This window comes from Mustela erminea, chromosome 14, assembly GCF_009829155.1.
Source record: "Mustela erminea isolate mMusErm1 chromosome 14, mMusErm1.Pri, whole genome shotgun sequence".
Lineage (NCBI taxonomy): Eukaryota > Metazoa > Chordata > Mammalia > Carnivora > Mustelidae > Mustela > Mustela erminea.
Window position 1 is genome coordinate 38,882,415 of NC_045627.1, and position 17,677 is coordinate 38,900,091.

The window sequence follows — 17,677 nt, forward strand, 5'->3', positions numbered from 1 at the left end:
CAGAGGATTCACTGCTATAGGAATTGTTGCCCTGTAGTCAACAACTAGAACACCAGACCAAATATATTTAAAAAAATTGTTTTTAGACATTGGACAATAAGGACAAGACTGTGATCTCTGAGAGAAGAAAAACAAATGGAATTGATTCTATAGTGCCTCAGTGCACAACCTGAGGCTTTGGCTAAATGCTAAGCCACAAGACCAGGCTAGAATAATTTATAATAACAATTATCAGAATTTGTAAAATGGATAATTGTTAGTGCTCAGAAATTGTTAGGACCAGAAATTATTTGACTTCCCTCCTGTTAGAGAAGAGACATCACTGAATATATGAACATTCAGTGTTCATTGAATCTTATTAGTAGGGCCAAATTTGGCCCTGTAATAAAGGAATCTCTAGATCTGTCCTAAGAAACTTTCTAAGGGACTTAAAAGGATCAAAATAATATGCAAGAACCTGTACAACATCCAGCACTGAACAGTGTAAAAGTAATGATGTCTAACCTTGAATCAAAACTTACTAGATATATGAAGAAGCGGGGGTGGGGAAAAAACACAAGAAAAATTAGTCAGGGCGGGAGGGGGTTTGGGAGAAGGGGGTGGGATTATGGACATTGGGGAGGGTATGTGCTTTGGTGAGTGCTGTGAAGTGTGTAAACCTGGTGATTCACAGACCTGTACCCCTGGGGATAAAAATATATGTTTATAAAAAATAAAAAATTTAAAAAAAAATTAGTCAGGAAGATCTAGAAACAACAGAGATGATGGAATTAACAGACAAGGATTTTAAAATAGTTATTATAAATGTGATCTTTATATTTGGGGGGAAAAGGAAAACAAGCATAATATGAAGAAAAACAGAAGATATAAAAATAAACAGATGTAACTTCTAGAGATGAAATAAATAATATCTGAGATGAAAAGCAGCTATAGATGGAATTAACAGATTTAGACACGGAAGAAGAAAATATCAGTCTCAATGAAGTGCATAGCAGTTAAAACTATCCAAAATGAAGAGAACCTTATATAAAGAGAACCTTAATGCCCTGTGAGACAACACTGCATAGTCTAATATAAGTATAACTGGAATCTCAGAAGGAAAGGTGTAAGAGTTAGAAAAAATATTTGAGTAATGGCCAAAATTTTCTTCAAATTTGATGAAAACTATGAGTTCACAGATCTAAGAAATTTAATAACTTAGAAACCATAGAAAGGAATATTGTAATTAAATTGTTGGAAACCAGTGATAAAGAGAAAAGCCACAGGATAGGGGCACCTGGGTGGCTCAGTGGGTTAAAGCCTCTGCCTTCGGCTCAGGTCATGATCCCAGGGTCCTGGGATCGAGCCCCACATCGGGCTCTCTGCTCAGCAGGGAGCCTGCTTCCTCCTCTCGCTCGGCCTGCCTTTCTGCCTACTTGTGATCTCTGTCTGTCAAATAAATAAATAAAATCTTTAAAAAAAAAAAAAAGTAGCCACAGGATAAAAGACATATGTACAGAGAAATAAAGAAGAATATACATGAACTTATCATATGCTAGACAAACCAGAAGACCTAAGTTCTTTAGAGTGCTAAAAAAAAAAAAAAAAAAGTGTCCAACTAGAATTTTTTACACAGCAAATTTTTCTTCAAAAATGAAGGTGAAATAAACTTCAGAGTTCCCAAAAGTGAGGAGAATTTATTGTCAACACATCTGCCGAACAAGAAATGTTCAAGGAAGCTCTTAAGGCAAAAGGAAAATGATATTAAATAGTGCTTCACAGCCTAGTGCTAACTTATCATCTTTAAATCTTGGCTGCTCATGTAAAAACTTTACATGAGCTTTAAAATTTATTTATTTAAAAAATTCATATGAAAATTACTTCAAAAGAGTTACTTTATTCAGACACTTGTTTTAGTAACTAAGGCTTTTTTTTTCCTGTTGAGGAAAAAGATAAGGAAATGGGAATTCTACCTTGTAATGTAGAAAATCTTTTCAGATTTATAGCTTATGATAATGTTTCCTTTAATAATTTTTGTTAGAAAATCCCAAGTAGTTGAGTTTGGCTTCTAGCTGACCTCAGGATGATGTTCAAGAGAACATAAAAAGAATTTTTTTATTATATCATAATATATTCATATTGCATAAGAGAATACTTACTTATCAAGTCCCTTGGAAATAATAATTATACCATAAATATGAATTGACTGTCCTTAAGTAAGCATCTCACTTTTTTAATGTATTTTCATTATATTATTCCCCAGGGATTCTTGAAAGCTGTGGCTACTAAGAGCTATCTCCTACAGGTTAGGGAACCTAGTTCAGCAATCTCTGGCTGTTTAATAAAATCTTCTCAGTAGAACTAGGATTTAGATTCACCAACACCAAAATCTTTATCTCAGATTTCTGGGCAAGTCTTTCCCTGACCTACTTAGAATCTAATCTTTTACGTGTTTTTTTTTCTTCTGAAGAGTGAATTGTGTGAGCCATATGATTGATCTTCCATAAGCCAGTTCCCAGAATAACCTTTAACTAAAGCTAAAGGGCATATTCTTGAAACCTTTGAAAATATTTTAAACCACATTGATAATAATAGACCTTATGTAAGACTAGTAATACTGTAACTTATAATGAAATCTGATTATCATATAATTATGGGTCTTTTTCATTCAGATGTGACAGTGGTGTATCAAAATGGGTTACCTGTGATATCTGTGAGGCTACCATCCCGGCGTGAACGCTGCCAGTTCACACTCAAACCTATCTCAGACTCGGTTGGTGTGTTTTTACGACAACTGCAAGAAGAGGATCGGGGAATTGACAGAGTTGCAATCTATTCACCAGGTATAGTCACATTCATTATTAATTCCCACCCAACCCTCATTTCACCCCAGACCACTTATACGTGCGCGCACACAGACACACACCCCACTGCAAAAGAATACCCCACTCTTAACTTTAGAACATATTTTTTTCCTTAAAAAATGTCAGGAGACAGTGATTTCTCTCCCACTTCGCAAAGTATAATTGTTCAATTTTAGGATTGTATATATACAAAAAGTCTCATTCAGAAGCATCTGACATATAATGCCCCAGGCAAAGATGAGCAGTCAATCACATTTTATGTTATTATTAACTATTTATTATTACCGTAGGCATAAAATAAACTTTTCTAGTGGTTGAGCCCTCATCTCTGGAGATACGAAATGTTAGGACTTCTTTTTAGATCTTCTGTCTTTCACATGAAAGTTTACAAAATTAAGACATATGTGATTGGAAAAGAATGGCACTAAAAATTCCCATTTGACATAACATTTATCCTACTTATTTATTTAAGTACCTTGGTTTTTTTCCCATTCTTTGAAAAATCTTAAATCTACAAGAAACATAAAAGACTATACAGGAAGTACCTATTTACCCTTGGATTTACCAGTTGTTAATAATTTGCCACATTTCTATACTTTAAGTAGTTTAAATATACTTAATTTTCATCTTATCTAGTAATATAATTAGTAGACCAGTATGGTGTACTTTGCTGACCCTAACATTTGTCCCTACCAAATTACTTTTACTCAATCATCTTCCATCATAGATAGATATATGACATCCATTCAGCTCCCCCAGAGACCCTAGATTTCCACATAACACCTATAGATCTATGTAATGATTTTACTTGTTCATAAAGTTCTGTTAGAAAAGTATATTGTTAAATCTTCATGGACTTGAGATCATGAAAGCAAAAAGCTCAGATAATAAAAGCTTTGTTTAGCATAGAACTTGGGGATGAGGCAAAAGTGAACTAGAATTTAAAAGAAGAGATATAATTTTTAAAATTGATTTTGAGGATTGCTTTTTCCTGCTCATTCGCAATTAATTGTGGACATATGACAAGTTTAAATTTTTACATTTAAATTTTTCACAGATGGCGTTCGAGTTGCTGCCTCAACAGGGATAGACCTCCTACTCCTTGATGACTTTAAGCTGGTCATTAATGACTTAACATATCATGTACGACCACCAAAGAGAGGTAAAAAGTAATCTTGATAAGGTCAAAGAAATGTGGAAGGGCTTTTGGAAAGAACTTCGTTTTTCCCTGGATAACCTTGAGAAGCAAATAATATTCAAAGAAACTGAAAGTCTTACATCCAGATAAAACCCTTTCAATTGAACAACTCATTGGGTACCTCACTCTTGAGTACTTGGGTATTACGCTGACTGAAACTTAGATTCTGCCTTAGACACTGGAATGCTTTATTATAGGATATTGTCACTCTTTCACATAAATGGATATTCCCTGTAAATTAAGCTCCTTCCCTCTGTACAAGCTAAAAGTCACATTATTTTAATAACATTGCAGGAGGAATCTTTCAAAAATAAATTATGGACTTCCCTATCTTCTAAAACATTTGTAACAGGAATTAATCTTTTTTTTTTTTCCTTTCAAGGTCAATAGCGTGAAAGTCAATTAATGTATAATAGTAGTCCTTTGGAACTTCTGATTTGTAAAAATTGTGGTATTTGCCTCAGTGCAAATTTTTTTTTTTTTAAGATTTTATTTATTTATTTGATAGAGAGCACAAGTAGGCAGAGCAGCAGGCAGAGGGAGAGGAAGAGGCAAGCTCCCTGCTGAACAGAGAGCCAGGTGTGGGGCATGATCCCAGGACCCTTGCTGGGCAGACACTTGCTGCCTGAGCCACCCAGGTGCCCCTTCAGGTGGACATTTTAAGAGGGTGCCCCTAAAAACTTAGTAATCAGTAATATTTGAATGAACTATTTTAAAGTTAATGCAAAAAAACCCATGATGAACACAGTATCAAAAATTTAAATGAAGGCAGTTGGTATTATTGATTTTTCTTTTTATCCCAGACTCTAATCTGGCTCTGCACAGTACTGATGCTAGATAGTTCTCTAAAATAGCCTTTGATTTGGGTCTTTTTCGGTCACTTTTCTCTCTCTGCCCTTGATCTTTATCGTCAATGACTTCTGTTGTTCATGCCCCTTCCATTATCACCAGCCTCCTAAGATGCCCCTTCTTTTCGATTCTGCTTTTGAGAATTGTGTCTAAGGTATAAAGTGTTCTCAGTGAAAGCCTAAACATTGAACGCCTCCAAAATCTGGTCCACATCTACTTTAAAAGTTTTTGTCTTTCTCTTACATGTTGTCTACTTTTCCTCTGCCCTCTATTCCTTTGCTGTTTTCTGAACTGTGCCATTCTTTGCCATCTCAGTGTTAGTTCACCTTTCTCGAAGGTGCCTCTTTTCTTTCTTCCTAACCTATTCCTTGTGACAAAATTGTCAAGGTTGGCTCCTCCGTAAAGGTTTTTAACAATCCTATTCTTTCTGTTCTTTCTCACTCTGACTCCCAGCCAACCAATCTGTTCTCTGAATTCTTATTCCTCTTCTTTGTTAATGCTCAGGTGGAAGGCACTGTGATTTTTTTTTAAGGGTTTATTTATTTATTTGACAGCAAGAGATTATAAGTAGGCAGAGAGGCAGGCAGAGAGAGAGCGGAGGAAGCAGGCTCCCTGCCAAGCAGAGAACCCAATGCGGGACTTGATCCCAGGACCCTGAGATCATGACCTGAGCCAAAGGCAGAGGCTTATTAACCCACTGAGCGCGGCACTGTGATTTTTGTGTCCTGCATTGACTCAGGTGGTCATTCTGTGTTGAGTGAAATAAGTGAGTTAAGGTGGTAGTATTTTGGTTGTTCAGAAGCCAGATTCTCTTCTATGTGCAAACTAGTTGAAATGAAACTAGCTTTAGAAAAAGTCTAGTAAATACAGCAAGAATGGGAAAGTAGCCTTTAAATAGTAAGACATTACTGAACCAGACTTTATTACTCTGGAATAACTGGACATGTAGACCAGGGATTGGTAGCTACATGCCAGCTATGCTAATATGTTTTTCTTTATTCCCTGATTTTTGGACTAGAAGCTCTCTTTAAAAAAAAAAAAAAACAGAAGTACAGGGGCGCCTGGGTAGCTCAGTGAGTTAAAGCCTCTGCCTTCGGCTCAGGTCATGATCTCAGGGTCCTGGGATCGAGTCCCATGTTGGGCTCTCTGCTCAGTGGGGAGCTTGCTTCCTTTCCTCCCTCTCGGCCTGCCTCTCTGCCTACTTGTGATCTCTGTCAAATAAATAAATAAAAATCTTTTAAAAAATCAAAAATAAAAAAATAAAATAACAGAAGTACAGGCCTTAGTTTACTCGGTTTTTTGTTACTGTTTTTGTTCTTTAAATTTGCTCTTTCTTTTCCAGCTTTATTGACATATAATTGATATATAGCATTGTAAGTTTAAGATATACAGTGTGATGATTTGATATACTTTAATATTACAAAATGGTTACAACAATAGGATTAATTAACACCTCCATCACTTCACATAATTACTGTCTGTGTGTGTGTGTGTGTGTGTGTGTGGTGACAACACTTAAGGTCTACTCGCAGTCAATTTCAAGTATACAATACAATATTGTTAACTATAGTCACCATGCTGTACAGTAGATCCCCAGAACTTACTCATCTTACAATTGGAAGTTTGGCTACCCTTTGACTGGCCATACCATATACCATATAACCCAGTAATCCCACTTTTGGACATATAACCAGGAAATGCACTCCCATATTCATTGAAACATTATTCACAGTAGTGAAGATATAAAAACAACCCAATTATCTGTTTGCAGATGAATGGATAAAGGAGATGTGGTATATACATATAATGGATGTTATTCACCTGTGGAAAAAAAAGAAAACCTGCCGTTTGTGACAGACTGGGTAGAACTTGAGAGCATTTTACTTAGGAGTATTTTGTGTGTGTATGCGAATTTACCTAGAGAGTTCATTCAATTTAAATTTACTGTTAGTAAAATTTAAAAGGTTCACTAATACATCCTTACATAAAGTATAATAGTATAGTATAAAGTATATAAATAGTATATAAAGTATATAAATAGTAAAGTATAAAGTTCACTAATACATCCTCACATAAAGTATAATAAGCGGGACAGTAAGCTTCCTTATATTATGTTGTGAAAAACTAGGGGCTTTTAATCAATAACTAATTTTAACCATCTTGTCTAATACTGTGTTTTTAAAGCAGAAATGAATGTTTAGATTTTTTTTTATGATTTTATTTCTTTATTTGACCGACAGAGATCACAAGTAGGCAGAGAAAGGAGGCAGAGAGAGAGGAGGATGCAGGCTCCCTGCTGAACAGAGAGCCCGATGTGGGGCTCAATCCCAGGACCCTGGAATCATGACCTGAGCAGAGGCAGAGGCTTTAGCCTACTGAGCCACCCAGGCGCCCCTGAATGTTTAGATTTTTAAATGGGGTTATTCCCAAGTTGAATAAAGGAAAGTAAAGGTAGAAAATGGAAGGGGGAGATATTCTCTTTGATTCTCTGCTAGTCAGTTCATCATTCTAACAACTTTATCTACATCTTTATCTACATCTCAGAGTTCTGGCATTCTTCCCTAGAAGTCAGTTTGAATATGAAGTTTATGAGCTACCTGTCTGGCTCACTTGGTGGAGCATGCAACTGTTGGTCTTGGGATTATGAATTTGATCCCCACTTTTGATGTAGAGATTACCTAAAAATAAAATCTTTTTTTTTTTTAGTTTGCAAGGGTCAAAAGTCATTAGTTCATGGACTGATTATATATATTATATAATTCATGGACTTATAATAATTATAGATTGAAGTGTGAAATTTGGTAACTCAATAGCATTGGTATAGAATTTTAAAATATCTTTTTAAAAAAAATTATTTATGAGAGAGAGAGAGTGACCGCACGAGTCAGGGGAAGGGCAGAGGGAGATAATTTCAAGCAGACTCCTTGCTGAGCGTAGAGCCCTATACAGGGCTCAGTCTGAAGACCCATGAGATCATGACCCGAGCTGAAACCAAGAGCCTGTCACTCAACCAGCTGAGCCACCCAGGTGCCCCTAAGATATCTTTTCAGTATTTAAAATCTTTTCAAGGGCACCTGGGTAGCTCAGTTGGTTAAGCAGCTGCCTTTGGCACAGGTCATGATCCCAGGGTCCTGGGATCGAGCCCTATGTTGGACTCCCTGCTCAGCGGGGAAGCTACTTCTCCCTCTCTCTCAAATAAATCAATAAAATCTAAAAAATTTTTTTCATACATCATAGCTCTCTTAATTCTGTTATTAAACAATGGGAAATTATGCTATTACATACCATTTCTCACAGAAGCCAAACTTTTAAAACATAGAAAAAATAAAAAACACAGGAAACAACAAGTGTTGGTGAGGATATAGAGAAAAAGGAGACAAGTACAGCCAATTTAAAACAGTTAAAATAGTTAAATAGTTAAAAATAGAAGTACTCTATGATGAAGTCATCACATTACTGGGTATTTACCCCCAAAATGCAAAAACACTAATTCAAAGGACTACATGTACCCCTATGTTTATAGCAGCATTATTTACAATAGCCATATTATGGAAGCAGCCCCAGAGTCCACTGATAGATGAATGGGTGAGGAAGATATGGTGCATATATGTATACAATGGAGTATTTTTCAGCCGTTAAGGAGAACAAAATCTTGCCTTTTGCAATGACATGGGATGGAGCTAGAGAGTATAGTGCTAAGTGAAATAAGTCATAGAAATACAAATACCATATGATTTCAAATCATAGGGAAAAAAACACTAAAAAACAAATGAACAAAGGTGAAAGACAAACCAAGAAACAGACTCTTAAATAAAGAGAACAAACTGATGGTTACCAGAGGTAAGGCAGGGGGTTCAGTGAAACAGGTCAGGGGATGAAGGAGGGCACTTGTTACGATGAGTACCAGGTGTTGTATGGAAGGGTTGGATCGCTATATTGTACACCTGAAACTAATATAACACTGTATGTTAACTATATGAGAATTCAAATTTTTTAAAAAGACCTTAAATAAATAGTAAGGAAAATCATTTTCTTTTGATAATGTATAAGATAGGCTTTAATTTTGTTGCCACCATATGATCTTCCTCTCCCTGTGTGAGGAAGATATTGCTGGCATCGAAGTCACCACTCTTTTTCAACTGCATCAAGAGAGCAGTGTGCATTTCTGTGTTTGAGAAAGTTGGCAATCATCCAGATGAGTAGGCATATTCCTCTTCCCCACATATACTTTTTAGTGAAAAGGCTAAACAGAAAAGAAACTGAAGGTACTAGAGCTCAGGTATCAAATGAGGAGGAGGAACACGAGGATTTTATATATACATGGAGCAATGGAACAAATCTAATAAAAGAGTTAATGAAGGAGAACTTTTCCAGGACAGTTTTTTAAGTTTTGAATTCTACGAACCCCCCCACCCCTGCCCTTTAACTTTCACTTCTCTCCTGTTTTCCTTTTCCCTGTTTTGTTTTGTTTTTTAAGACTTTATTTGTCAGAGAGAGACCAAGTGCTTGTGCACAAGGAGGGGGAGCAGCAGGCAGAGGGAGAAGCAGGCTCCCCATGGAGCAAGGAGCCTGATGTGGGACTCCATCCTAGGACTCTGGTATCATGACTCTGGTATCATAAGCTGAAGGCAGATATATAATGGACTGAGCAACCCCGGCATTCCTTTCATTTCCCTGTTGATGGATAGCACTTTCGAACTAAAAATGTTGTGTATCAGTAAACCTGAACTTTACACACTTACACCAGGCACTGAGGATTGATAGAGGATCTAATAAAGGCCCATTTAATGTTTATGTGGATTGACAGTCCGTAAGTATTATGGATGCCTAAGTGTTGACAACCCTTGTACCTAAGGGTACCCTTGTACCTAAGCCCAAAGTTGAAAGGGAAGAGGCAGAAAAAACCAAGGGGGCAGGTCATAGCATTAAGGCTATCTATAAGCATCATTGCGTTCTTTTGGCTGGATTGCCCTCTGCCCACCGCAGAATGAGAAGAGTAACTGTTTTAGCAATTAGATTATTTTAAACCTAACCTAAATCTAGAATGGAGGGAGGAATATGGAAAAGGGAGTACAAAAGGTCTTATCTCAGTCCATGTTGAAGTAGTAATTAACTACCTTCCACTTAATTATTGGGGAAGAAGAGAATATAATCTAACTCAGTGGTTGTTGAAAGTTGTTGTGATAAGGAGAATCATTTTGATTGGCACCACTAAGCCTTTTCCCCATATATCCATCCAGAGGATATTGGAGACCTTGCTTCTCTCTTAATGATATAAATGTCTTGAGAGGAACACTTAAAGGGCCAAACTAAATACAAACAGGAACAAATACTTTATCAGAGACTCAACCAAAGTCCTTCTCAAACCATTCTAGTAGCTGAAAAGACTTTTAATCCCTATTAGGTTAACACATCTTCTTGCCTTTCTGTACCTGAATTTCCTGGCACTGATGACATGTGCAGAAACGTTAACAAATATCTAATTGCATTTTTAGTGAAGCATACACAAGTCATCCAAAAGTGTTATCGTTAAGCCATTAGTAGATTTGTCTTCTCTCAAAATTTCATCTCCAAATATGTGGGCAAATTTTTCTGGGTCAAGGATTTGGGGTTGATGTTTTCCTCCACTTTGACAATACATTGGAACCATATTCTTCCTGACAAGAAAATCTAACAAAATAAAGCCAATTTTCCTGAGTTTAGTGGGGCTTTAGTAGTTGGACATCTCTGAGATTGATCTTTGAATTATCATTTCATGGTTTTTTAATTGCTGTTAGAAAGTATGTGATTGCACATTAAATTTTATTTGTTTAGAATAGATAGTACATTCACAAGGTTAACTGCCAAAGTCAAAAAATGTATGGGAAAAAGTTTTCTTTTCCTTGTTCTACATCCCCCCTTTGCTCCTTCTGTACCAGCAAGCACAGTTCTTAGTTTCTTATGTTTCCTGACAAATATTGTTGATGGATTTGTCAGAAAATATGAGTGCATAACTTTTTTCCCTTTTTATAATATGTTATATATATATATATATATGTATATATATTATAATATAATAATAGCATACATATATATATACATAGTATTTATATCAGTCCAGGTTCAGTTGGGGAGGCAGAACTATATAGGTATTTTGGAATAAAAGATTTATTATAGGACTGAGACCTTATGCGATTGTAGATGAAGCTGAAGAAGTAAGAGTGGATTCTGAGGAAGATGGTGGTTGAATAGGAGGACCCTAGGCTCACCTCCTTCCATAAATACAACTAGATAACTATCATCTTCGTAAATACCCCAGAAAGCATCACTAAGGGCTGACAAAACAAACTCTACAACTTAATGAAGAGAAGATGGGGTACCTGGGTGGTTCAGTTAAGTGTCTGCCTATGTATGGCTCAGGTCATAATCCTAGGGTCCTGTGATCAAGCCCCTCGTTGGGTTCCCAGCTCAGCATGAGAGTCTCCTTCTCCTGTTCCCTCTGCCCCTACCCCTGCTCATGCTCACTCATTCTCTATCTCATTCACTCTCTCAAATAAATAAAAATCTTTTTTAAAAAAATGGGAGAGAAAAGATTACATTGAAAAGGGAGTAGCAGACATAGCTGGCTTTTGTAACACACAGAAGCAGGCAGAGACTAAGACAAAATGAGAAGATAGGAATTTATCCTAAATAAAAGAACAAGATAAGGCTGCAGCTAGATATCTAAGCAAACATGTAAGTAACACACCTGCTAGAGAATTTAAAGCAGCGATCATAAGGATACTCACTAGGCTTGAGAAAAGAATGGAAGAGATCATTGAGAACCTTACCACAGAGATAAAAGAGTTAAAAAGGAATTGGATGGGGGCGCCTGGGTGTCTCAGATGGTTAAGCATCTGCCTTCAGCTGAGGTCATGATCCCAGGGTCCTGAGATCAAGTCCTGTGTTGGGCTCCCTGCTCAGTGGGGAGTCTGCTTCTACTTCTCTCTCTGTGCCTCCCTCCTTATACTCTCTCTCACACTTACTCTCTCTCAGATAAATAAATAAATCTTTAAAAAGGAGTCAGACATGAAGAATGCAATAAACTAAAAGCAAGCTTGATGTGATGAACAGCAGCCTGGAAGAAGCTGAGGAACAAATTAATTAGCTAGAAGACAGTAATGGAAAGCAATGAAGCTAAACAAAAGAGAGAAAGAATTACACAAAGTAAGAATAGATTTAGGGAATTCAGTGACTCCATCAAACATGATAACACTTAAGTATTAGAGTAGTCCCAGAAGAAGAGAGTGAAAAGAGGGCAGAATATGTATTTGAGGAAATAATAGCTGGAAACTTCTCTAACCTGGGGAAAGAAATAGACATCCTGATCCAGGAGGAACCATAAAACTCCCATCAAAATCAACAAAAGCAATCTACACCAAGACACATTGTAACTAAATTTCCAAAATATAATGATAAAAGATTCTTAAAATGGTAAGGCAAAAGAAGCCAGTAACTTACAAGGGAAAACCCATGAGGCCAGCAAAAGATTTTTCAACAGACACTTGCAAGCCAGAAGGGATAGGCATGATATATGCAAAGTGCTGAATGGGAAAAATCTTCAGCCAACAATACTCTATCCAGCAAAGCTATCATTCAGAATAGAAGGAGAGGTAAAGAGTTTCCAGACAAACAAGTTAAATGAATTCATGACCACCAAACCACCCCTATAAGAAATATTAAAGGGGGGGCGCCTGGGTGGCTCAGTGGGTTAAAGCCTCTGCCTTCGGCTCAGGTCATGATCCCAGGGTCCTGGGATCGAGCCCCGCATCAGGCTGTCCGCTCCGCGGAGAGCCTGCTTCCTCCTCTCTCTCTCTCTGCCTACTTCTGATCTCTGTCTGTCAAATAAATAAATAAAATCTTTAAAAAAAAAAAAAAAGAAATATTAAAGGGGACTAACTGAGTGGAAAGGGGAGACCAAAAGTGACAGTATAAAAGGCAGAAAACACAAAAGCAGTAAAAAGTATTTCCATAAAAATTCCAGGAACTCACTTTAAAAATGATATATAATGTAATAACATATACTTAAACCATTAAGAGGAGAGGAGAAAAGAATGGGTTCAAACTTAAACGACCATCAACTTAATATAGACTGCTGTATGCAGAACAGGTTATATACAAACCTAATAGTAACCATATATTAAAAACCACTAATAAACATGCAAAGAATAAAGAGAAATAAATCCAATATATCACTAAAGAAAATAAGCAAAACACAAAAGAGAGAAAGATAAGAAAGGATCTAGAAACTTAATGATGGACTTTATGTAGTTTTCATATTTTGCTATAGTGTATACTGTAATGTTGAATAATCTTGAATATGTGTCACTTAGGAAGTCTATGAGTGTATATGTAAGAAAAATACCTGGAAGTGGAAGGCTGTGTCAAAGGGTATGTGGATCAAAAATTTAAATTTTGAAGAAGAAAAATATTAAAGAGTACTGAAAGCCAATCTAAAGAGAAATATTTTTATAACCTTGGATTGAAAAAGAGCTTCCTAACTATAACATAAAACCCAGAAGCCATAAAAGAAAAGATTGATATAAAAAATAAATGTTCTACACAGCAGAACCCTTAATACAAATATTAATTTTTAAACTAACAAGCTTTCATCGCTTCTCAGCCTTTTGACTAAGATCAAGTGTAAACTAACAAGCTTTCAATGAACAGTATTCTAACAGAGACGTACATTTTTGTAAAACAAATTCCAAGTCTGATTTCCAACTTTACAGATTTTCAGGATATGATTATCTATACATGCTTGATCATTAGCATATCCATGCTACATTAGGAAAAAGAAGAGAAGAGATTCTGTTTAGTTTTGCTTATTTGCTTCCTTTCCTCTTTTCTTCCTTCCTCCTTCCTTACTCCCCTTCCTTCCTTGGACTTCTAAGAAAATACAGTATTAAAAGTTAAAATGGGGGCGCCTGGGTGTTTTTAAGCATCCAGCTCTTGGTTTCAGCTCAGGTTGTGATCTTGGGGTTATGGGATCAAGCCCCACATTGTGCTCCATGCTCAAAGTGGAGTCTGCTTGAGATTTTTTCTCTCCCTCTATCCCTCCCTCATTCTCCCTCTCCCTGTCAAATAAATAAATAAATCTTAAAAAAAAAAAAAAGTTAAAATGGAAAAAGAAAGGGCATACAGGAGGAAAGTCATCGGATTACCAGTCAGATGATCTCTGTCCATTTCCTAAGAGCTATGCAAGTTTGTGAGTATTAGTTTTAGACCTCACTAAAGAGAGCAACCACCTCATACTTGATTTTTTTTTTCTCTGTAGTGACTAGATCAGTACCTAGTACAAAAACATTTGTTAATCTTATCTCTCGGATTCAAATTCCTCATTTATAAATTTTGACTGCCAAGTTTACTCATGCTGTTATTGTGAGGATAACATGATATAAATAATATATGTGAAGAGATTTTATTAACTGTAGATGATTGATCACTACTTAAGAAATTGTCTTTTTGAAAGGGGACCCAGCTTTCAGAAGAAATATTGTTATTGATCTAGTAGAAACATTATAACTCAGTTCCAGTCATGGGGTCAAGAGACACAGACTCTACCACTGTACTGTAACATTCCAGATAAGCTACTGCCTTCCAGAGTGCAGCTTTCTCTTGTAACTTTGGAGAGTGTAAAGCCATATGCAAATGTGAGCTACAACTTCAGTGCAAAGAAAGCCCTGTTGACATAGATGACTTCTAGAACTCAAAGTGTTCTTGCTTTTGTCTGTTCCCATTAACTCAGCACACATTTACTGAAGTGTGCAAGATACTGTGCTACCATTTTACTGTATCAGCTCTTCTCTAATCTAATTTGCTGCCCTTACTTGAATTTTTCATGGATTGAATTTCTGTGATAACTGTACTAAAGGACATCCTTGAAAAAAGTTTAAATATATGGCTAATTCTGACTATGGCTTATTTTGATTTAGATGAGTTACCTTATGCTGTACGTAACAAAATGTCACATTTAAGACTAACAAGATTTGATTTGATTTGATTTGATTTTTTATTCACATATAATGTATTATTTGCCCCAAGGGTACAGGTCTATGAATCAGCAGGCTAACAAGATTTTATTTTATTTTATTATTATTTTTTTAAGTGATTCTTTTTTTTTTTTAAGATTTTATTTATTTATTTGACAAACGGAGATCACAAGTAGGCAGACAAGCAGGCAGAGAGAGAGGAGGAAGCAGGCTCCCTGCTGAGCAGAGAGCCTGATGCGGGGCTTGATCCCAGGACCCTGAGATCATGACCTGAGCCGAAGGCAGAGGCTTAACCCACTGAGCCACCCAGGCGCCTCTAGGCTAGCAAGAGTTTAAAGCAAAAGTTTTCTTTCTTGTGTTTTTTGTTTTTATTCTTTGACAACTGAGATCAGCTGATTTTTTAAATTAGATTTTTCAAAAACAAAATTTTTAGATTTCTGGAAACATGTGCTACTCCCAGAAGAGGATACTGAATCAAAGAATTTAATATGTTACCCTTTCAATCGTTCTCTTAACTTCATGCCCTCTAAAACATGATATTCAGGCCCAAACAGCTATATTCTTTTCCCAACAGGGGTAAATCAAATTTGGCATGATAGGGGGAAGGTGTATGGGAACTAAGAGTTTTAGGATAATTGTATTTTTATTTATATCTTTGTATTTGCAAATTTGAAATACTGTGTATTTTTTTCCTGTATTAAACAGGAAGAAAATCACAAATTAAAATGGCAGGAACACAGACAAATTATAGATAAGCATTTTGATAAGCATGATCAAATTCTGAACCTCTCTACTAGTTTTTAACATATTGCCTAAGATTTTTGTTTTTATTTTTTAAAGATTTTATTTATTTATTTGACAGAGAAATAGCACAAGTAGGCAGAGCGGCAGGCGGAAGGAGAGGGAGAAGCAATTTCCCTGCTGAGCAGGGAGCCCTATGTGGGGCTTGATCCCAGGACCCCAGGACCTGAGCCGAAGGCAGACACTTAACTGACCGAGTTACCCAGGCACCCTTTTTTGTTTTTATCTAATGAGGATTATTATTATTTGTAATCTTATTTGTAGCATTTTGACTTCCAAGAATATAAAAGTAGATGTTGGCTTCAAAATTTTCAAGTCGCCTAAATCTGAACTGACTTTCTAGGATTTGCAGGTACCTCTTTTTTGAAAAGGAACTATCACTTTCCTTCAGTTGAACACGGATGGTGGGGTTCCTGTAGTAAATGAGTATGTCTTGTTTTTGTTATTGTCTAATAGCTCTGGGAATAGGAATGCTCCATCTAAGGCAAACACTAAAAAAAAAAATTGTAACCCCTTTCTTTTCAGACCTCTTAAGCCACGAAAATGCAGCAACACTGAATGATGTAAAGACACTCGTCCAGCAGCTGTACACTACTCTGTGCATCGAGCAGCACCAGTTAAACAAGGAAAGGGAGCTTATTGAAAGATTAGAGGATCTCAAAGAGCAACTGGCTCCCCTGGAAAAGGTGCCCATTCAAATCTCAGACTCTCCTCTTCAACAGTAATTTTCTAGAGCATATATGTTTGCTTCCCCACTCCGCCCCCCCCATCTTTTTTTGGTAATTGAGTTGTGTCAGTCAAACTAGTCCTTTAGTTTTGGGAACTGAACCATAACAAAGTCCAATCAAAGCTAAGAAAAAACTTGAAAAGGAATAGCTTTGAGTCTTCATAGTGGGCATAGAACTTTGAGCTCTAAATGTCTGCCCATAACCAGATTTATGACCTTTGCAACAATTGAGTTAATTACTGATTGAGATAAGTTATGTGTGTAGGGGGTAATGATTTTGGCCAAGTTAAGAATCAATATTATATGGAATATTATGCACCTGTTAAAAATGATTGTGTAGACCTAATCTACATATTGCAATAGAAGAATATTATGATATTTGATGCAAAGTGTATTATAAAATGTGCATATTAATGTATACTATGATCTAATTTTTAAATGTGTTGTGCATATAGTTATGCATATTTATATATATGTATATGTAACCCACAGGAAAAATGTCAGAAGTATATTCCAAAATGCTAATAGAGTAAGGTGATGACTGGTTTCTTCTTTACCTTTTTCCAGGTGTTTTATAATAAGCATGTCATTCTTATTTTTTAACAATGATACAAATATTTTCATTGTAAGAAATTAGACTATCAGAGATTAAGAGAGGGAACAGATACTCTTAATATTGTGCTTCTTCTCATTTCCTTAAAAATAATGAACGTGTATCTCAAGGTTCTCATTAAATTTAAGATCATTAGAAATGTGAGAAATCAGACTTGAACTGTTGTGAAGGAGAATGAGATTTAAATTTGGCATTTTCAAGATGTAAAAAAGCATTTTTTTAATGTACTAGCTATAACAAAGTAATTATCATCTTTTGTTGACTATATACTATATGCTGGGAATTGTGCAAGTATTTGACCTGTAGTCCGTTATTTAGTCCTCAGAAAACTCTATATGACACTGATGACGATACACAGATCAGGACCTGCACACAGCTGTTCTGAATCTAGAGTCCATGCTCTGACTCTCTGTACTTTCTGCCCCCTAGCAGACCCCTTGAGTAAACAGTGACGATAGATGAAATCTTACATGCTACAGTAAGAGAACACTGGCATATTTTCATATCCCTCCCTCAAAAAAGATAATTGTGTCGTAGGATAAAGAGTTGTTGACACTAACTTACTCCTGTAGCTTCACTATATTTTCATCTTTTCCTACTTCTAGGGTGAAACATAAAACACAAGTGTCCTAAGAA

General features: G+C 36.2%; 1 protein-coding gene across 1 annotated transcript in view; it reads left to right on the plus strand.

Annotated features, from left to right (window-relative positions):
• Positions 1–17,677, plus strand: part of MCU (mitochondrial calcium uniporter) — a 203,258-nt gene that overhangs the window by 175,784 nt on the left and 9,797 nt on the right. The window contains exons 3-5 of the mRNA XM_032313952.1: positions 2,652–2,822; positions 3,901–4,005; positions 16,227–16,387. Coding sequence (XP_032169843.1) covers positions 2,652–2,822; positions 3,901–4,005; positions 16,227–16,387 — 437 coding nt within the window. The remainder of the gene's footprint in view (positions 1–2,651; positions 2,823–3,900; positions 4,006–16,226; positions 16,388–17,677) is intronic.